At 34.4% G+C, this 22,738-nt stretch overlaps 2 protein-coding genes across 5 annotated transcripts in view; both read right to left on the bottom strand.

Annotated features, from left to right (window-relative positions):
- The window catches only part of LOC108966431 (facilitated trehalose transporter Tret1), a 7,644-nt gene extending 6,416 nt beyond the window's left edge, over positions 1 to 1,228 (bottom strand). The window contains exon 1 of the mRNA XM_018929331.1: positions 926 to 1,228. Coding sequence (XP_018784876.1) covers positions 926 to 1,004 — 79 coding nt within the window. The 5' untranslated portion in view covers positions 1,005 to 1,228. The remainder of the gene's footprint in view (positions 1 to 925) is intronic.
- Positions 1 to 22,738, bottom strand: part of LOC108966429 (receptor-type tyrosine-protein kinase FLT3) — a 46,697-nt gene that overhangs the window by 21,276 nt on the left and 2,683 nt on the right. The gene's annotated exons all lie outside the window — the stretch shown is intronic.

Below are 22,738 nucleotides of genomic sequence, written 5' to 3'. Positions count from 1 at the left end.
AGGTTGTCAAAAAAATTTTGCGGTATTTTCGCTAGTTGGCGCTGAGAGCGCGTAGTTCTAGTTTTATTCGTCGCATCGGGTCATGCTATACCTTTTTGAAAGCCCATTTCACGCGCTAATTGTTGTTGTTTGATTGATTGTTGTTTCTTTTAAGTCGTTCGTGAGTTATAGCGCCGCAAGCATGGAGCAAAATAAAGAGAAAATACGGCAAATTTTACAGTACTACTACGATAAAGGCAAAACTGCATCTCAAGCCGCCAATAAAATTTGTGCAGTTTATGGGCCCGATACAGTTTCCATTTCCACCACAAAACGATGGTTTCAACGTTTTCGTTATGGTGTAGAGGTGGTCGAAGATGCGCCACGCTCCGGAAGGCCTATCGTCGAAAATTGCGATAAAATCGCTGTATTGGTCGAAAGAGACCGACATATTAGCAGCCGTAGCATCGGTCCAGAGCTGGGCATGAGTCATCAAAAAAAAATTTATGAACAATTGAAAATTCAATAAAAAATACCGCAAGACTTTTTTGACAACCTATTATTTTTTTTATTTTTTAAATCATATTTTGACATAAAAATATTTTTATTATTAGTTTCTTTATTTTTAACCATTTTTTCCGTCTATATATTTTTTTGTTTTATTTGTTATAATTTTCGTTTTTATTTCAAACTTTTTTTGGACAAATGCCATATTTTAGCTTAAACAAAAAAATATTTTTAATCTTTATGAAACAATATTTTTTATTTATGCAAAATTTTTTAGCGCATTCCACTAACTCCAATATTGAACCCACACTTTGCAGCATTTAACAAATAAATGCAAATTTTATAATATTATTATATAATAATGCACCGAACCACTTTCCACTTTTCATGCCTCCACTTCGCGTGTAACTATCTTTTGCATTTTTTTTTATGTATTTACCGCTCGCTGCCGCCAACAATTGTGTTCGAAATTCAGCGCGAAAAACGCCTTGTGAATTTTTACACAAATTTAACAACATATTTTGGCTTTTTCTTTTACAGCGTTACAATTTTGCACAGAAAACCAGTTTAACCGTTAAACTAGTTGCGCTTAATCACAGATTTGTACGAGTGCGTGTGCGTGTGCGTGTGCGTATGTAGGATTTGCTATTGGATTTCTCTTAGTTTATTTGCGTGTCTCTTTGGTGCTTGGTAACGGAATTCCGACTTGTGTACTCCATCACTGGCGGCGGTGTACTGTCGGTTCACACTACTCAAAACTCAAACACAATTGCCAAATATTGTACATAAATAAAATCTTAGCGCGCTTCATTCGCTTATTTAAATATTTGCTTTGCTTTTCTACTTGCATTTTTATCTCAAAACAAAAATCGCATTTCATCACTAAAGCTTAAGAAAAGGTCTATAACGTATACAGTTTTCATTAGTGATGTGAAAGTGAAAGCAAGCGGCGAGCTTCGGGATTGATGGAATGATTATAAGTTTGCTTAATTTTTCAGCCAATTCCGCTATTTCATCATTTTGAAATTGCATTGTGATAAAATATGTACACGGAAATTGTAAATAAAACGCAAAGTATTGAACTATTTTTCAATATTTATTTTATCGCCTATAAAGTAATCCAAGACACATGTAGTACACACATGACAACGATTTTTCCAGTCCTCGAAACACTTTTCATGAGAACTTTTTGGAATGGCCTGCAGCTCCTTCATCGATTTTTTTTTATTTCTTCGTTCAACTGACAACGGGATCCAAGGAGCGGCAATTTGAGATGTCGAGCAGGAACATATTTCATTCGCAAAATATCCACCAAAATCATTCAAACGGACTGTCGAGACGTTTTTCAAGCACCATATCCTTCACTTTTTTAATATTTTCATCTGTTGAAGAGGTCGAAGATCGTCCAAAACGCATGTCTTCAACGATCACTCGAGCGTTTTTGACATTTTGATATCATTCGTAGGCTTGTATTTTTAATAAAACTGAACCACAGTAAGCTTTTTCGAACATTCGCACCGATTTCGTATACGAAATTTGGTTAGGAATACCAAATTTGAGAAATATTCTTGTTAATATGTTATTTGGAAGCTTTTTAATATAAATACGAAATAATTCCTCTGAAATTAAAAAAAAGAGCGAACAACAAAACCTCTAAAAACCTTACGAAACTTCATTTACGAAAGTTATCACACAGAAACGTAACTTCGGGATCACTTTAAACAAGCATAAATAGTCACTAGACCTTCTTAAAGCCTTTTACAGCAGCCAAGCCCTTTACAAGTTGACTCTAAAAGCCACTCTCATAAAGCTAATGCCATCGTAAACAACTTCTCCTCAACACGTGTTTGTCATTCATTTAATTCAGTCCAGCTAAAGTTGCGATTAATTTTTATAATTTATTAAAATGTTTTTCTATTAAATAGAAAAAGTCAATAGCTCATTGTTAATAGTTGAAAGTGTGATATATACATACGAGTATGTACCAGATGTATGTAAATATTTGTCAGCGGCGATTAAGTTAAAGTATTTGGATGAAGCTTTTAACCGAATAATTGCAAGTAAGGAGGTGCTAAGTGCAGACGGAAGCGAATATTTTCTATTTCTGTTAGTTTAAAGTAAGAACAATTTCATTTTTTGTAACTGTATAATGGGCGTGGTTATTAGCTGATGTGGGCTCATTATTAAGACAGTTGGATGGAGTAGAAAATTAAAAAAAAATAAATTTGATGGAGACCCGTTATTAACACGAAAAAAATATTTTACTCCAAACAGAACGTTTCTAAGTCCCGTTTATCATAATTTCGGGATTAACTGCTCTGTTGAGCATATTTGCGTAAGTACGTAACATTTTCTCTGACATTGATGCTTCTTTTTGCAGTGGTAGGTGCAAAAAAGTGAAATCCCGCGATTCAAGTGTCATAAAGGTGTCAGATATGTCGCCTTTTTATTTGGACAGTTGGATGGAGAAGTCTATTTATAAAAATATATTTGATGGATTTTCTCTATAAATATTTTAATTTCATCGTATCTCATCAAATCCCGTTTCAAAAAATTCCGAAAATCTCGTTAAGCCCAATTTTCGGGATCAATTGCTCCATTAGGCATATTTACGTCAGTACATAACGTTTTCTCTGACATTGGCGCTTTTTTTTGCTGTGGTAAATGCAAAAAAGTGGAATCCCTCGACAGATGTGTCATAAAAGTGTCAGAGATGTTACGAATTTGTTTTTATGTATTTACTTTTAGTATATAATTTTTTTTATAAATATATGGTATTTATTTATATATTAAATTTATTTATTTATAAAACAGCAGTCTAAATCTGTATGATATCTGTGTGGTATTGAAATTGTTATACAATTTTTCCGTTGCTAAATATATTTCGAGTAAAAGGTGAAGGAGATTCGCTAAAGCAAACGAGTACAACATATCTCCGATCACAGTAAGACAACTAACGGTTAAGTCATTGGTAAATTACACAAAAAAATTCAGTAAAAATATTGGTTAAAGTTTCTATGAGCTTTCACGAAATGATAAATCTAACCGAAACTGCTGTGTATGTGTGTATTCGTTCATCTCTTAAGCGCTTATAAGCTTATGAGTTGGACGGTTTGTACGGTTTAATTTCCACGACAATTCTTTCAATGGTTTAGTGTTTCCGTAATCGTGACTTCCTGGGTATCTGGTTGCTTATCAATCTTAATATTTACATGATTATCATTACGTTAAATGTGTAATCAGATTAAGACACTTATCCGATTGGAAAATGTCAAAAAATTACTACATTTTTATTTTGTTGTATATAGAGAGCTTTTATTGAAGCTTTCTCGCATTTCACTCAATGACATCTTCCTCTCCATAGATCTTCCTCTTAACCGAAAATAGTGACGCAATTTAAAATTGTAACGCAATTGTCTAATACTTTGAATTTAGTATAGGATTTGCAAACATCTCTTCATATAAAATACAATCAGTTAAAGCAGCTGCCCTCGCACCTTGCTTAGGTACAGAAGCCGCAGATACTTGTATCTTTATTGTTTAGTGCGAGTATTTGTCTTCGCAACGAAGCGATTAGTGAAGAGCATGATTTGCTTTGAGCTAATGACTTCTGAAAACAACAACAAAGATAATGTGTGAAATTTTCCTTGTTGTTGCTGATTAAGTTCAAGTTCATTACAGTGCATACGATACGTAATTACTTAGCTAGTACGTAGTACGATATCTAAGAAAGCATATACAGTTACCAACAATACACTAACACAGTATGTGTAGTTCAAGAAGAGCTCGCTGTGCTTTAAAGACTTGCTAACTAATTTAGGTATGGGTTAGTACATATATACATACGCATATATAAAGTTACTTGTTTTGGCAACAGAAAGAAAAAACTCAAAAGTAGTAAAAGTTCATAAACAGCATTCATTCAATCATTATCGTATGATTTCTTCGAAAACAATCTAATAGAAAGGTACGCAATTACATACACTATGTTACAAAATAAAAATTCTCCCAAAACGTTTTCTACCGTTGACTAGCACTTTTAGAGCTGTTTTTCTTAATGTCGGGTCAGCAATCACTTGTCAGTTGAGCTCTGGTTAAAAAAAGATTATTTACCGAAAGAAGCAAGTATTGGTTTAATTAACCAGAAATTAGTTGGCAGATTGCTGCTAATCAGGCATTTAGAAAACGGTCCTAGTTTACGACAGATAGTCGAAGCTAAGTATACGGATAGACCTGATCATGCTCATGCTCATTATAGTCTGGTTTACGTTACTACAATATTTAATATATATTAGGGTGTTTTTTATTTTTATTTTGAACTGTTAACTTTTTTCAGTCCCATCATGAAGTTTCCTTGGAAATACTCTAAAAAAAATCCCTAAAAATTTGAGCCCTTAATATTAACATTAAGAACTGGTTCAAGGCATGCACAACTTTTCCATTGAAAATGCACTATAATCGTGATTTGTTATATTTAAATTTCACATATATTCCTCAGAATTGACACTCTACAAAAGTGCCCATTGTGACAAAGTCATAACTCACACCGGCGAGGTAGTACGGGGCTCTAAACCTGATTTTTCCACAAAATTCGCATTTTTATACCCTGAAGTTTGTTAAGAAATTTGTAACACCCAGAAGGAAGCGTCGGAGAACCTATAAAGTATATATATAAATGGTCAGTATGTTGAGCTGAGTCGGTTTAGCCATGTTCGTCTGTCCGTCTGTCTGCATATACACGAACTAGTCAATCAGTTTTTAAGATATCGTTTTGAAATTTTGCAGACGTCATTTTCTCTTCAAGAAGCTGCTCATTTGTCGAAACTGCCGATATCGGACCACTATAACAAATAGCTGCCATATAAACTGAACAGTCGGAATCAACTTCTTGTATAGAAAACTTTTATATTTGACAGGATATATTCAAGAAATTTGGTACAGATTACTTTCTAAGGCAACAATCTACTCTCCGAAGAAATTGTTCAGATCGGTTAACTATAGCATATAGCTGCCATACAAACTGAACGATCGGAATCTATGTATGGAAACTTTTGAATTGACGTGGTATCTTGACGAAATTTTACATGGATTACTGCTTAAGGTAATAATATAATCTCAGAAAAAATCGGATTACTATAGCGTATAGCTTCCACATAAACTGTGAAGGGTATATTAGCTTCGGTGCAGCCGAAGTTAACGTTTTCTCTTGTTTTGTACATATCTCGTAAATGACAAAAGCTATAGGAAAAATGTAAATGGCAAACTTGTAGGAAATTTTATTTGCTAAAAAAAGTCTAACGTCAAAATCTCTATTATTAATACTTCTCGAGATATTTGGCTTTTTAATTAAAAGTTAGGTTTCAGCTCTCAAGTAAATGCTCAAGAAAAAATGAGTGCGCTACATTTAACATGGCTGCCATTCGTTTTTGACTCAAAATATCATCTTCATCCAATATTGTTTGCAGTCTGGCGTCTTAAAACTTTTTTGGTGGTCTTCCAAGTCCTTCATTTCTTACATCAAAACCAACTTATGGTATATATTAGTATTTCCTTTAAGTCCGGTTGGAGCGTAGGTCTAGATGAACTTAACAGATGGAATTTACCAACGATTAGAAATGCCGATACTTCGTAAAGTCTATCGCGGTTATAAAACGAAAGATTGAAGTCAATCTTGAGAAAAAGAGCTCGAGTATACTATCAAACCGATTTTAAAATCTAATTACTCACATTGGTTAGATTTTAAGTTCAGTATCGAAATCATTACTCTCTGTATTATAAATTCAATTCAGCCCAATCTAGATTAGGGGTGCTCGCTTCGAGGTTTCCCCGTACATGAAACTAGAAATTAAGTAAACGACCCCTTCTCGATTCTTTCTTTAATCTAATATCAGAGACATCAGTTGAAGTGCTTCATTAGATCTTAGATCATCTCGTCTGTCTTGAAAGCAAGTCATCCATATACGTATACGTGTATATCAATATTTTATGATAACAATATCTATCTTGTATGTCGTGAAGATTTGAGTATTGAATGGCTAAAACGAAATACTCTTAAAAAAAAGAAACAAAAGTTTATTAGTGTTTTAGGTTATTTTTTCGGATATTACGGTGTACTATGGCAGAGAAACGTTGCTAACATCCAAAGGGAATCATAGGATTATGGATCCATGAGGCTTTTCAAATTAGAGTATTAGATGAAATGCTAAACTAAACCAATTGTTTGAATAATTAAATGACCATTCACCAGAAATTTAATACAATTTTTATATTCCCTATATTAGTGAGTATAGCCTCAATATTTATGGATTAATCGCTAATTTAAGCGCACTTTAAGTCTCATAATCTACATATGAAAAGTTAAAAATAGTTGCTCGTACCATTTTTGCAACAATCGCTTACTGCTTTGGCTCCAACACGTGTAGCAGATATAGAATTTAGGAAAAAATTTTAAAGCTTTAAGCATCACAAAAAAAATTGGCGTTGCCATGGTGGTATTTTCCGCACTTTATCTAAGAGTGAGGCGTCAACAGTTGTTCACTTGATTGTACAAAGCTTAAGATAAGATCACATTAACTTAAAAAATACAACTTTCACCTAGAAAATAAAACTTTGTTTGTATCTATTTGTGTGCATTTTTACGATAACCGCAGAGGGTTCGTGGCAACAGTTACAGGTACGAGTGTTGTTTAAACACTCGAAATAGTTTGTTTATTCCAGCGTTATGTATTGTAGATAAATTGTGGCGCGCTAAATATGAGCATAAGTTATTGTGTTTGTACTGTGCGGTCAGCCTGACTTATTACCTACCTATCCATCCATTAAGCTACATTAGTAGTGTAAATATGAAAAGACAATTTATTATAACTCCTAGCCCTCCTTACATATTTATGTACGTACTTCCTCGCTTGCCATTAAACCACACGTATATACTTAGCATAGATACAAAGTATAATTTTTGTTTTGTTGTATTTTCAAATTGATTTAAAATTATTTTCACGCAAACACATGCACATAAATTGGTTGAAAAAGGCAAGTGAATTATCTGAGCGCTCAGCTGATTGACAACTTTGTACATAAATAGCTAACATTGGATTCTAAATACATGCCGAATAAGCTTCTTTTCCACTTGAAAGAAATGCCGTAGTCTCTGCGTTGTGATGAACAAAAACAAAGACGTAAACATTGTTAAGAATTTATGTGTTTTGCTTTGAAAGGGCGATTCGTCATGGTGGGTCAAAAATGATTATGCACTTGAATGTACATATTGCCCAAGTGTGATTAATCACAAATATTTGGCGACTGGATGAAGATTGTATGGTAATTCACGTAGTTGCATTACACACATACTTGTATATCCATAATCTACTATATTGGCGTAGACAACGCTTACGCGGTTATAGCCATAATACAAACTCACATATACATATGTACATATGTAAATATGATGGGGTATAGTAAGCCTTAGAAATCAAAAATAAAAACTGCTAATCAAATGAGCAAACTTTAAACGATGGACATTGCCGTGTTTGCCAAAATTTTAATTAGAAAAATGGCTACAAAAATAAAACAAAAATAAAAAAATAAAAACTCTACTTTTATTGAATTTGTATAGTAAATTACGGGATATATCCGGCTTTGTTCGCATAAAACTAAAAAAAAAAAAAATAGTTATTAAAATAAAAAAAATTAACTCAGGTGGCAACACCACATTGTAAAAACAATCATTTTATGCCACAATACCATTTTAGAAGTAAAACTTTTTTAGGCACGCTAGAAAAATGCATCTACTGCAGCGAAATTGAACGTATTTACTTATGTTCATCGAAGTCTGTCTGATATGAAAACCCGTTATTTGGAGTTGTTCGAAATAATACTCGAGTAATTTGCAAGAAAGCAAGTTAAAGCTCATCATACATATATAAAATTTAAACTCAGTGAAATTTTTTTAAAAATTTTCAAATTTAAGAAAACAGAAAATATTTTATTTTTAAACTGTTTTTTATTAAAGTTGACAAAATAAATTAAATATAAGAAATATACATCAAATTGAAAAGATCTGACAGCGATTTCGGCCAAAATTTGTAAAAAAAAGCGTTGCCACCTTTTTGAAAAAATCAATTTCAATCAAACAAAATTATTTTAAATCTTTAATGAACACTAAAATGTTTGAAATTTACGCAAAAAATAGACACTAAATGTACTGAACGACGAGAGACCCCTCTTTTAATGACGACCACGGCAAAGGCCTTAAGAACTACGACTTAAGAGCATATGACATAGCTGACTGTCATTGTTGTTCGTTTCAGTAACTTTTTACTTAAATTGTAGCGAACTGCCAACTTTGTGCCATTAGACTGGCTTGTACAGCAATTTTTCAACAATATCCTTATGAATGCTATACTTAGTGATTGCAACCATAATTTATGTAGTCATAGTAACAGCTGTTATTTTAGACGCTACAGCAACATCATGACCTAATTTCAACGCAACTGAACAATACCGCTATGAACTTGTAGAGTTCAATTATCACAAACCAATAATATCATTTCTAAAATTTGATAAGCGAAAAAGTAGAAGAAAACCTAATTGTTTTTGCGATATACAAGTTTAGAAATTCAATATGAGTGACAACCACTGATTTGTATTTTTGTTATGACATATTTATACTTTCGTTGCTCCATTTCATGGTTCCCTTCTTTGTTTAAAGAAAAAACACACAAACTTCAAATTTAATGGAAAATGTTTATTATCATTCAAAAGACCATTCTTTAGCATTCATTTTTTAAAGATTTTGATTGAGGCGATGTGTGGGAAGTGTCACCATCTTGTTGAAACCAAATGTCGCCGAGATCATGAGCTTTAATTTCAGGCATCAAATAGTCGATTATCATGCCGCGATAACGGCCTCCATTGATTGTTACATTCACACTGGCATCATTTTTGAAGAAATATCGACCGATGATTCCATTTGCCACACCAACCCGTTTTTTTTTTTCTGGACGAAATAGCAAGTCTTGAACCTCTTCAGGTTACTCTTCGTCTCAAATGCGGAAATTTTGCTTGTTTACGTATCCATTACGTATCCACTGAGGCCGAACAAAATTTGGGTCGAAATAGAAGTATCTTTTTGAAAGGTTTCAAGAGCCTACAAAGCGAAGCGATGTCACTTGGGAAGATCGAACGGCTTCAGTTCTTGCATAAACTGTATTTTGTACAGTTTCAATTTTCAATTCACACGTCAGCCCCAGTTGCTGCGAACGACGCCGAATCGACTCTCCATGATCTTCGTGTACACTCTCAGTTACGGTTGCTATATTTTCTTCAAAGTAGCTCTACTTGGATCACTTGTTATAACTGCTAAAATCCACCCTCTGTCCGAAATCACTAGATCAGTATCTCTAAGCGACTTCATACACCCACAAACTGTAGATAACACAAATTATGCCATTTTTAAGTATTTTGCGCATTAGATATTCGAAATCGAAATCGAAATCGAAATCTATTTATTGATAATTTATAAATTGAACTTCAAATGTAAAATGAAATTCCATTACTCAGGCGTAGTCTACGGGCGTCAGTAGTAGAGTCTCGTATATGAGCGCTATCAAGAGGCGCCACGTTTTTTGTCTACAAACATACATACAAAACATCACAGTCTTCTTACTTTAAAATACGATCATTTGACCAAAAATGTGTCACTTGCAGATATTTCTATATATGTACATATGCTTCTTTTAGATAAGGAGTGACAAAGCGAAAAGTTTTAAGAAAAGTCTTCATTAACATTGTTTTGTTTGTTTTATATCACATTAGTGTTTGTTCAATATTAGCAAATAATTTTGAAATAAAGGTCAAATTAGTTTTATAAAAAAAGTTTCTAAACGAATCACAGTTTGATATACATATGTATATTTTATTTCGAAAATCAAGTTTTTTAGTTTTTCTACCCATTTCCACATAGAGTTATGGTTAGATTAGTCGGGTAGGCCACTGTTGCCTTGCTCCAGACATTTCCTGCAGTCTTGTCGATCTGTCAACTCCATTCCACGGCCGTGTGTCGCCACCAGACTGTGTACAGTTAGTATTTCGATCATGTTCTTACAGTCTCTCTATCGAGTTCCAATAGGTAGTAGCTCGTTCCACCGGGTTTTGATTTTCTGTACCTATCCGGATATTATTTGGGGAAACATTTTTATACCCAAAATAATTTGTTCTTGTTTTTAGGGCTGGTAGGTGAAAGATAGGAATAAACATAGAAAGCGCTAATTAAAGTTGTGCTTCGAAAAATGTGAAAATACCAGAAAGGCGGGAAGCTGACCGTTATGTAAGCAAATTTCCAACTGTGAATCGATGCTGAATCAATAAAGGATCAATCCATTTCTAAAGCGGATGATTATTGATGTTGAAAGGCGGGTCGCTTAGGACAACGTCAAATGACAAGGTCGTGATCGAATTGCGTTGAGAAGGCGTAAATGGTGGACAAATCAAGATTGGCAGTCAAGAGGGTTTTACTATGTATTATAGTAGGGCCCCGGAATCATCTACTATGCTCGTGTAGGGCCAAGCTTTTTCTTCGTACCTGTTCTATCAAGAAATGGAACGTCTGAAGAAAGCAATCGCTAGAAGCAAATAGGTTTGGACAATAGGAGAAACATTTTTGTTCCATGAGGACAACGCCAGACCACATACATCAATAGTTGCTCATCAGAAGCTTAAGATTAAGATTTAAAGATGAGGAATGCATTGCACCCTCTCCTAACTCACAAAGCCTCACTTAGCCCCAGCGCACCGATGAAGTCCGGTAGCCTACCGGGTGCTAATGAGGTGATGCGGTCCCTATCCGGAAACATTGACCCAAGGGCCTTGATCTTGCGTCTGCAGACTGCTGTGCAGTCGATCAGCAGGTGTTCCGGAGTTTCAAGCTCACTGTCGCAGAACCGACAGTTAGCGCTGGAGATTAGGCTCATGTTACATAGGTGCCTATTCAGCTTGCAATGGCCAGTGTACCATGCGATCAGCAGCCTGAGTTTGTTCCTGGTTAGTTACAACTTTAAACCTACTTAGGTGGTATCCTCCAATTAGCAACTTGACATGCCTCATACCGTGTGTTTGTTGCCAATGCTCCTTCCTGCCCACTCCTTTTCCTTGCGGAGTAGCTCCTTTATAATATGAGGACCTACCCCAGTAAAGGATCCGGGTCCTACCATCCTGGTGGAGGCTGCAGAACGGGCGAGCTCGTCCGCCAGTTCATTACCGGCTATCCCTTTGTGGCCAGGCACCCAGATTAGGTGTACCTGGTTTCGTTCCGCTAGGCTATTCAGCCTTTCCCTGCACTCCTAGTAACGATTTGATCTCGTAGGAGGTGATCGCTTTCAGTGCCGCTTGACTATCGCTGAGAATGGCTATTCGCTCATTGCGATAGTTGCGATGGCGATTTATTTCTGTATACCGATTTATGGCAAACACTTCTGCCTGGAAGATACTCGGGAACACTCACATGGTTATAGAGAGTTTTGTGCGTGTTCCCACGATCCCTGCACCGATTCCCTCCGACATCTTCGAGCCATCGGTGTACCACCTTAGCGTGCTATTCCTCAACAGCCTTTCGAGATTGAAGTCATTCCACTCATCAATTGCTGCCGAGGGTTGCCTTGAACTTTTTCTCGAAGTTGACTATTTTGGTAGTACTGTCCTTCGGAAGGAGGGCTATTGGTATATTGCCACTTTTCTTTTCCTAATCATTTATCAGAAGCTTATACAGGCATTCCGGATCCGGCACCAAATGCTTTCTATCTTTTTCGTTGAATGAAGCTTGTAAAAACCGACTGTTTCCATACTATTAGTAAATTATCTAGAGCAGTGTTTCGCTGCTTTTCTCGCGCTAATGTTACTTTTATCAATCTCGTGTTTTCTGAATGTTAATACGGGTAGTCGAAAAAGTATCTGCGTATTTCTAATTAAACTTCAACTAATTTTTTTTTTTACCTTTATAATGAACAAAAATAATAACATTTTGGTCGACCACTTGTTTCATTTTTCCTCTAGACATATTATTCCATCAGTGTAAATCTTCACATCGAAATTTCCAAAACGGAGCGAGCAAACCATTGTTGTGTTACACGAACTGATGCAGATACGCTGTATTTCATTGGTGGCTTGCGTGACATTCTTCACTTTTTTATACAAAAATTTCAAAATATAGCGAATTTCTTCATTATTTCACTCATTTTTGAACAGCTGTAACTTTTTTTCAACTTCTCCGAATTTAATTTTTTTTTTAGTTGAATAAAGCTTAAAATCTCACCTTTACAACATTATATGGTATGACACAATGTGATTGGTGGCACTAGATATGTACGACTGCAACAACATCTATTGACAAAATACGAAAAGACTTTTTCGACTACCCAATATTTACCTAAGCAATAAATTAAGAAATGTTTATATTATAGAATTTTATATTTTGGAATATTCTCATAGAATCCTGTGAATATTTTGGCACTTTTTTACAGTGATCACTTTTACAAGCTGCGACCATTTTTGTCTTTATTTTATAATGTTTTATAAACCTTTTTTTGTTTTTGAACTCCTTCTTGTTTACTATTTTTCTTGCTTATTTCAAAAAAACAGGTGATGTAGATAATGAAATCGATTTATTTTAAAACAAACTAAAAAAATTTTTGGATATACGAACATTACAATGTATGTATATACAATAAACATATGAAGAAGCAACAGGCCGAATAATGATTGACTTGCTCCTCAATGAATTGACAAACATACTCGTAGATTGTGTTTATTTATACAACTGTGTCATTTTGAACTTTCTCTGTCACTTATTTATGTATGCACACACATACAATTGTGCAGTGCGACTTTGCGCAGTTCACGCCTTGAGGATGTAGTAGCTAAGTGTCCAAAAAGCCCCATAATAAAAATACGCAGACATTCTAACTGACTGAATTTGATTTGATGTGCAAAATTTGCATTGCCGGATTGGCAATACCCAATTGATTCTTGAGTTTTTGGCGCCGCTGAGGTCACGTTGGACTGAACGACAAGCAGGCCGGGTACCACGGGGCGTATGCATAATATTGATATATTATATTGAGTGGAAAACGCACTGGCTAAAAGTTTGCTGTTAAATATTGCTCACATACATACAAACATACACATGTTGGTATATAAAAATATATGCAAGCATGTGTGTGTCTATATTTTAATTGAATCCGTTCGATCAGCCTTTGGTGGCTATCGCTATAAAAAAGCGAAATCGAAATGATAAATGATGAAACTCCATAACAGCCATTCCGGCTATTGCTTCCGCCCACGACTCACACGCAATTTTGTATGTATGTATGTATGTACATGTAATTTGGCGCAATATGTGGCTGTAAGAATAATATACAAATATAAAAGTTTGACGAAAAATTATTTCAGCGCACTTTTATTGATATTTCAGCAATGTAGCTCTGTGGTATAGCAACAAACATGCTAAACTTGCAATTAAATAAACATTAATTTTGTTTCTTACTTCATTTTCGCTTCAGCGCAAGCGTTCGCCTTTATTCACTCACTTCAATATGTGTATTACTTATGTATTTCTTTGCAATAAAAAAAATTTTCAATAAAAAACATACTTATTAAGTAAGCACTTTATATTTAATTAACGAAACTTAGCCACGTCGCATTAATTGTGTTTCTCGATGGTGAAAAAAATCACTAAATGCGCGCTGTACGTTATATAGAGATACAGAGAGTAAAACAATGGCAGCTGTCCCGATTATAATTATAGTCTTAACCATCAATTGAACCCGCCGTCAACATTGATTCTTTTATCAAAAGTGAAGATATAAACGAGCAAAGTGGTATTTAGTGCTTACGGAATGACTATCAGACATATGTCAAAATACGTAAATCTCTGCATGCGCGTATAAATATATATTGAATGCGTACGCATGCGGCAATGGCGCGTGCCAACGGTATTTTGGGGGGATTATAGTGAAAAATATGACTTTAAGATTTTATACATACATACAAAGTGTTTGTTATACACGAAACTGGGTAACACCTCGAAGGCAACATCGGTGACTTATAAAATGTATATGTAAATCAGCAGCGTGCCAAGCTGAGTCGTTTTTGCTATGTCCGTCGGCTCTGTATATACATCAACTGGTCGCGCATTTTTCGAGATATCGATCTGAAATTGTGCACATGTTCTCTTATCGCCAAAAAAACTGCTGATTTGTCGGGACCGTCGATATCGGACCACTATGACACAAAGCGGTCAAAGAAACTGACCGCTAAAAATCAAGTTCTTCTAAGGAAAACTTTTTTATTCAACAAAATATCTTCGAGAAAATTTGTATAGATAAACGCAATAATCACCAAAAACTAATTAATGAAATCGGACCACTATAGCTGTCATACAAACTGACCCAAAAAATTGTCAAAATCAGCTATTTTTAAGGAAAACTTTTTTATTATGTTGTCAAGAAAACTTTTTTAATATCTTATCTTCACAAAATTTGGCATAGATAGTTCTGTGAGACAATGCCAAAATCTAAAAACATATTATTCAGATCGGGCCACTATATCATCTAGCTATCAAACAAACGGTCCCATCAAAATCAAGTTCTTATATTGAAAACTTTTTTACTCAACAACGTATCTTCATGAAATGTGGTACAGGTTATTGTCTAAAGCACGCTCTTCGAAAAACTAAATTATATAGGAACACTATAGCATATAGCTGTCATACAAACTGACCAAAAAAATTATCAAAATCATGTAGTTTTAAGGAAAACGTATTTGTTTGACGAAATATCTTCACGAAATTTGGCATCGATAATTTTAAAAAGTACTGCTATAATCTGCTATAACAGATTTTAAGATCGGAATACTATAGCATATAGCTGCCATACAAATTGACAAATCAATATTAAGTTCTTGTTAGTAAAACTCTTTTATTTAGCGAGATATCTTCACGAAATTAGACACAGATTATTTTCCTAAGTATCGCTATAACCTCCAAAGCACATTTTCAGATCGGGTCACTATACCATATAGCTGTCATACAAACTGATCAAAAAAATGATCAAAATCAAGTAGCTTTAAGTAAACGTATTTGTTTGACGAAATTTCTTCACGAAATTAAACACAGATAATGAAATGATAAAGCTACAAGTTCAGATCGGACCACTATAGCATAGTGCTGCCATACAAACTGACTCCCCAAAATCAACTATTTGTAGGGAAAATTTCTATGTAAAAGTCTACGAGTGCTTAAATGCCGCGTAATTGTGCCTCACTTGCGCTGAAGATATCCCTCAACTACTTCAAACCACCTTTTTCGACCACGCTTTCAAGTGAACACCTCATTAAACCTCATATTGCCCGCAAGCAGCGTTTAACACAACTTTGTCGCAATTTAAAAGTTATTTCATACTAAACAATTCAGCCTAACTAAAAATTTAACTTATTTGACTTCTAAAAGGTCTGCTTACTCCAGTCAATTATTACAATATTTGCATAATGACGTAGCTACATGGCTGACACACCCTGTAGGCATACAAATTTAGTTAATTGTCTGCTGTTGTAAATTATGTTTATTCTCCAAAAGCAAATAATTTTTCATATATCTACAGTTATGTTGGTGATGACACCGTACTCTTCACATTCGTAAAACGTTAATTTGCAATTTTTCCTTACGTTAGCGGGTTTCCGTGCCACGTAAATTCCTAACCCTCTCTTACGAGTGTTTTTGTGTGCAATTGACTTTCGTGCAATGAACGGTAACATGCGCGTAACATGTTTACACACGAGTTTATTGGTGGAATCTTTTTATTTATTGAGCATTTATTGATAGCTTTGTTTGATAAATGGGCGCAATGATATTGTCGGAAACATGTGTTTGTTCATGTACAACAAATTAGTAATTGTGTTATTATTAACCATTTTCCAATTGTGTGTCAAGCTATGTAAATCTAATAAAAATTAAATTGTAGGTGGTTTTCGCAGAAATTTTCGACAATAATGTCATTTTTATAGACCACGAACCAAATAAGTGTCAAAGCCATATACACCCACACGCACACACACACACGTACTCATGCGTGGCGGCGAAGACGCGCATTTGGCCAGTTTAAAAACAATACACGAACTACTAATTATTGTTTTTACCACATATTTACAATTGCATACAAACATACATGCATTCAGCCATACATAAATAAATAGGTACATATGTAAGTAGTTAAATGAACCATATGTGTTTTTGTTCCATGATATTTATAAAGGGTCGTAAATAATAGATAATGAAAATACATGTGTATGTTATGTCTATCTATAATCGACGCTAGATGTCTAGATACATATGTATGCATGCGTGTGTGGTCTGCAGTTTAACTTTTAGATTGTGATTTGTGATGAAAAATATGCCTTGCGTGAGTACAATTGTTCCAACTTCAATTAATTTAGTAAGCAAAGGCTGGTCCGTGAGCAGCTATCTTTTGAAATAATAAAATTTATTTCATAAATACTGGAATTTTTGTAAAAAAAAAAATGTTTTAATGTCGATAATAATACTATTTAGCATTTTTTGTCGATATCTGTTGCAAAATCATAAGAATTACAAAAAACTAATTTCATAATTTTCTTAAGTGATTTGATAGCGTTCGATAAATCATGACTATCATCGATTCGCTCTCACCTTCATATTGCACATGACAAAGGCAACAAAAAGTTAGCGAGTTGATTTCGTTAGAAGAGAGAGTGCGCCTATATCGTAAAAGTCGCATTAATGCACCCTTCAATGCCAACTTATTTGGTTTTAAAGTTTTTATACCAGTTGGAAGTACTTTTTTCAATAGCCTTTTTTGGCAGATCACCCGTGAGTCGTATCAAGCTGTCATTTTATTTTTGATGTAACGCTAAAAACAAGAGCTGGTAGCTACATAAATTATGGTTTGACCCATTAAGTAGAGAAATCTCTTAACTAAAGTGCTTATGGTAACGGCTGATCTATGTAGAGGTACTTTTTTTGACAGATCACTCATGAGTCGCGTCAAGCTGCCATGCTATTTTTGTACCGTATTGTTTGGCATTTCATTATGGATAAAACAACGTTTAAAAACCGTTCAACTTTATGACGCAAGTCCACGTTCTGTAAAGAATGTGTTCGCTCAACTTATGGTCAACATATTCGGAATACTGATCATAGTTTTCGCAAGTGCATTACACATCTTCAGATCCAGCATCATTATGGGATAATATACGACCGGATAGACCACGTTTCGCACGTAGTAAAGAAAATATAGCAGCGGTAGTTGAGAGTGTTCACGCAGACTGCAGAAAGACGATTCGGCGCCGTTCACAGTAACACGGATTGACGTATGGAACGACTTGGCATATTTTACGTCGAGATCTTAAATTGAAAGCTTACAAAATATCTATGGGCCTTCAAAAAGTTTTGTTCAGGGATGATTTTCATATCTGGCTCAATGGGTATGTAAACAAGCGATATTGCCGCATTTGGGACGAAGAGCTAAGGGAAGAGATTCAAGAGCTGCAATTTCATCCAGAAAAAAAAACGGTTTGGTGTGGTATGTAGGACGGTGGGATCATCAGTTCCTATTTCTTTAAAAAAGATGCCTATGAGAACGTAACCGTCAATAGCGACCGTTATCGCGCCATGATAACCGACTATTTGTAATATCGGCTACATTTGATTTCAACAAGGTACGACTAGGTCCGGCATAGATGATGCCACTTCCCACACATCGCATCAATCAATGGACTTATTGAGAGATCACTTCGGTTAGCAGATAAGTTTTAAGGGATTACATAGATTTAAGGGTTTCAAAAATTGATTCTTTTCCTTATTAAATTCTACAACATTTCTAGAGTATTGTCCTAAATTTACAAGCTGATCCGAGTAATAAATTCCGCCATCTCGAAACGCGTTTTTCTCGAGACTATGTTTTTGAAGTCCGTTGGCAAGATTTCTCGATAACTTTCAACTGATCTTCATGAAATTTTGCACAGGTCTTTGAGATACAATTCTTAAAAACTTGGACAAAGGATTTTTGTTCGATTTCAACTATTTAAAAAAAAATGACTCGAAATTTTCACAAAATTTACATTTTTTTTTTATTAAAAAATAATAAATATTTAGTTTTTATATGAGAAAAAAATTATTGAAAAATTGCTGTTTTCCCCGAAGAAACCTATGTTATTCCTTAAAACAGTAGGGGACCTTGAAATGATTCACCCTTTAGCACAAAAAAGTTAAATTGTATTTTATAGTTCTCATTTTCTACACAGTTTGTCTTTAAAGCAAAGAATTACATTTTCAGCAACAATATTCTCCCGTATGTATAAAGGCAATATTATAATATATAAAATTGTACTAATAACTTGATCATCACTGTGCAGCAGCTATCTGCTTAATTGTTGTTTATTATTTTTCTTTAGTTTTGTATATTTTCTCTGTTGCCATTATGATTTATGATGAAAAATGTGTACATATCGCCATTGTCCGCTCTTTCGCTTGCGATGTCACACAATATTAAACTTAATGTAATGCGATAAATGCAGTTTACCACAACTTAGTGGAGCAAAGACACGTCCTTAATGTATTATGTAATCTTAAGTACTAAACTTTTTTTACACACACACCTTTTTATCATATACCATATGTGTATGTATATGTAAAATATGGATAGTATATGACAACATATGGCACATAAGTTAGAATAATATCAAACAATTACGACTAACTTCGGCATGGCTGGCACAGAAAAGAAAAAAATTGATATTAAAGAAAGTTTTTGCATGTCAATAAATGATAACTGGTCAGTTGAAGCTAGTGAACTTCGAAAAAGCTGTAAGAATACAACATTTATTTGCATTAGTTTAAATAGTTATAAACAGAAGTTAACCCAAGAGGGTGAGGTTAGGGCTGTTAGTTCAAGAATTCACCCACCGACCAACCTCAAAAAATTTACTGCCAATAATCGACGTATTTCGACAGATAATGGCAAATTTTCAAGTGTATGTCAGCCCTAAAAAAGCTTCCCATAAAACCTATTAGCAGGGCAGATACTGTTTCGAATTGATCAGATCCTATCATTGTCGGAACCAACTAAAAAATAATGAAAAGCGAGCCAGACAAACCTCTAATAAGGAATTGATCATTCATATTTACTCTTATATACAGATTTCCAACAGAGCATCTTTTTTAATACATAGACTGCGTCTTTGTGAAGTTTTCTCCGGCATTCGTGTAATGAATATAAATACATATATTTTGATGATACCCAACCTTTTGAGCCCATGCGAAGCGTCAGAGAGCGGACACTCACTCTCCACTCTCACTCTTTTTTGTGTCAGTTTGAACCAATCGTCAAAGCACTTATGTCACTCAGATTGAGCAATCTCCAAAAAATGCATTCTGAACGCATCAATCGCCTCCTTAGGTGTTGAAAAACGTTGACATGTTAGTTTATTTTTTACGAATTCGAATAAAAATAATTCATTCGGTGTCAAGTGGCTGCTATACGGTGGATAACTCATCTAACCGATGTTTTGAGTGCTCAAAAATACAGTTGTTTCAGTCGATGTGTAAGAACTCGTTCTGCGCTGTTCTAGTTTTATGGTACGACAACTCCAGTTCCAAATCAAAGCAACCATTTGCTTGGAAGTGCTTCTTGTACAAATAACTTTTGTTGGTTTCAGCTCATCTCAAAATCCTGTTCACTTTCGGACTCATACGTGTAAATTCAGGATTCATCTGCTGTCGAGATTTCAAGAAGTGTTTCGATACAGCACTATCGTATTTTTTGAAATTTCTCTCGACCAATCGACGGAAGTCGTTTGGTGATTGGTCCTACTAATGCCTGTAGTAGTCTCAATCTAAAGTTAGGCCTCATGGCGTTCTGGCAATATTAGTTTGTACACAGCATCAATAGTTTTCGGAACAACAACATATTTTGGATGATCCTCACCGAATTTGTCTTGAAGTGATCTACGACCTCGATTGAATTCACCATAGCATCGATAAACGCTGGCCTATGTTGAAGTTTTATCTCCAGAAATTTAATTAATTTTATCGAAGCACTGTTACTGAGTTAATCCACGAGCGAAAAAGTTCGCAATTTCATTTCTTTTTTGGCCGACATGAATATTTTAAGTTACTGTAAATCACACAAAAAGCGCTCGTATGTCAAAACGTTCTGAGTATGTATGACTTCAAAAAAGTCAAACTTTACGACAAAGTTGTGAGTTGCCAGATTGCAAACTAGGGCTATCAAACGCCGAAATCAAAAGCAATCATCGAAATATCATCATATATGATATTAGCGATCACGGCACTCTCAAAATTGCAGCACTTGCATAGATTTTCAAGCTCATGTCATTGAATCACAGGGTCGTACTTTCCCAGATTTGATTTAAAATGCATTAGACTTGTTTCCTAAGAATCCGCAGACAAAGAAACTACTCTCTAACAATTGCGTAAATCAACAACACAAAATGGCAATTTTTTAAGTTTAAGGAAGTTAGTTAAAAACTAAGCGACTTCAATGTTTCATGAAAACAAAATAAAAGTAAACAAATTTCCCAAAAATTCGCAGTCATATCTCTCAAAATATCTACAAACGAACAAAAAATTAATCTATTTGACAGCTGATATGCTAAGAGTCATTGTAGAAATATACAAGTTTCAAATGAATCATATGGTCGTCAACAGCTGAGATCACCTGATCGAAATAGTTGATTTTTCGGTACAGAGATTTAAATAAAAATACTTAAAAATAGTAAAGAGGTTGCTGAATAGGCGCGTTACCGATATTTTTTGGGTTAGCAGTAGAATATTTAGGAAACCCTAATGAAGTGCCTGGCCTTTTGCCCTGACTCTCCCTCATTCTATGGCATTCTTAATGTAATTTCTGTCATTCTATAAGCTTTCGCCTGCGTATGCATGGGTTTCTACAATGCTAAGAGTGCCGTTGAACCCTTTAGACATTTTTTACCGAGTTTCTTGTTCTATTGCAACTCGCTTACAAAATATAAATAATAACATTTAAGAGCATTTCTAATCCAAAACAGAAGAACAGTTCCTCTCAGTATAATTTCCTGTGCCAGACATGTATTTCATTGGTCATAACTTGATTGTATGAAGAAAAAACCATAACCCTTTCTAAAATTTTTAACACGCCTGCACTGTTAGTAAAATACTCATATGCGCACTTTATTTTATGTTAGAAAGCTCCAGAAACACATTGAAATTGGCTTTATAAAACTCATTCTGGTCATATGCTCTTTTATGAAGTTAAATTTTACAAGCAATATAAAAAGTGTGACAAGAAAATCGGACACATATCTCCGTTACTTTTTAATTAAAATAAATGTCTGTGCTTTAATGGCGTGTGTTATCTTTAAACCGCTTTGTTCACTCAGCAGACGAAAAGCTCGAAGTCCACGGCGTATAAGAAACATTGATAAACCTTTCGAAGTAATGATTACCACAAGCAGGTAATGTCGAACTTTATTGAGTATTTTTGCCTTGACAATGTCATTTGGCGGCGATTTAAGTCCAAAAGGTTACCTTTTGAAATCACCGTATAAATAGCCATAAAAGCGTGAAGTCATATGACTTAAAAGAATGAGCTTTGCTTTGTTCACAGAGTTTTCTTTCTTTTCTTTTTTTTATCGATTTTAGAAATAAAGTAAGTTCTAAATAATAAACGGTAAATAATTAAATAAGAATTTATTGAACAATAACGCAAATGATAATAGAACGTTAGCAATTTTTGAGGGAGGAACATTTATGGCTTTACTTAATGTTTAGAATTCAATTCAAAGTATACCATAAATATGTATATTCGTAGAAAACAATACTTAAAGTAATAGAATATGAATGTATGCACAGAAGTATACTGGAAATTTAGAAGCATATTGAAATAGAGTTGCCACTTATCGATTATATAAGTTATATAGAAATATTCTAAAATGTGTGTTGAACCGCATTTTTTTAATTATGCGCAAAGTTTTCTAGATATCTTAAATTTACTAGTGTTTGAGAGTAGAGTTGCCACTTATAGAAAAAAAATTATATTTTAAAAGTTGTGACAAATAGCGCTTTTTGAATAAAAACTTATATATGAAAAGTTTAAAGCAATTTTAAATATAATACATAAATATTTTGAAATATATGTAGTTGCCACTTGTAGATAAAATTTATAATAATTTT

This window comes from Bactrocera latifrons, unplaced genomic scaffold (assembly GCF_001853355.1).
Source record: "Bactrocera latifrons isolate USDA-ARS-PBARC rearing strain unplaced genomic scaffold, ASM185335v1 scaffold_16, whole genome shotgun sequence".
Taxonomy (NCBI): Eukaryota; Metazoa; Arthropoda; class Insecta; order Diptera; family Tephritidae; genus Bactrocera; species Bactrocera latifrons.
The sequence above is the reverse complement of the archived record's forward strand: the minus strand, read 5'-3'. Positions and strand labels throughout refer to the sequence as shown.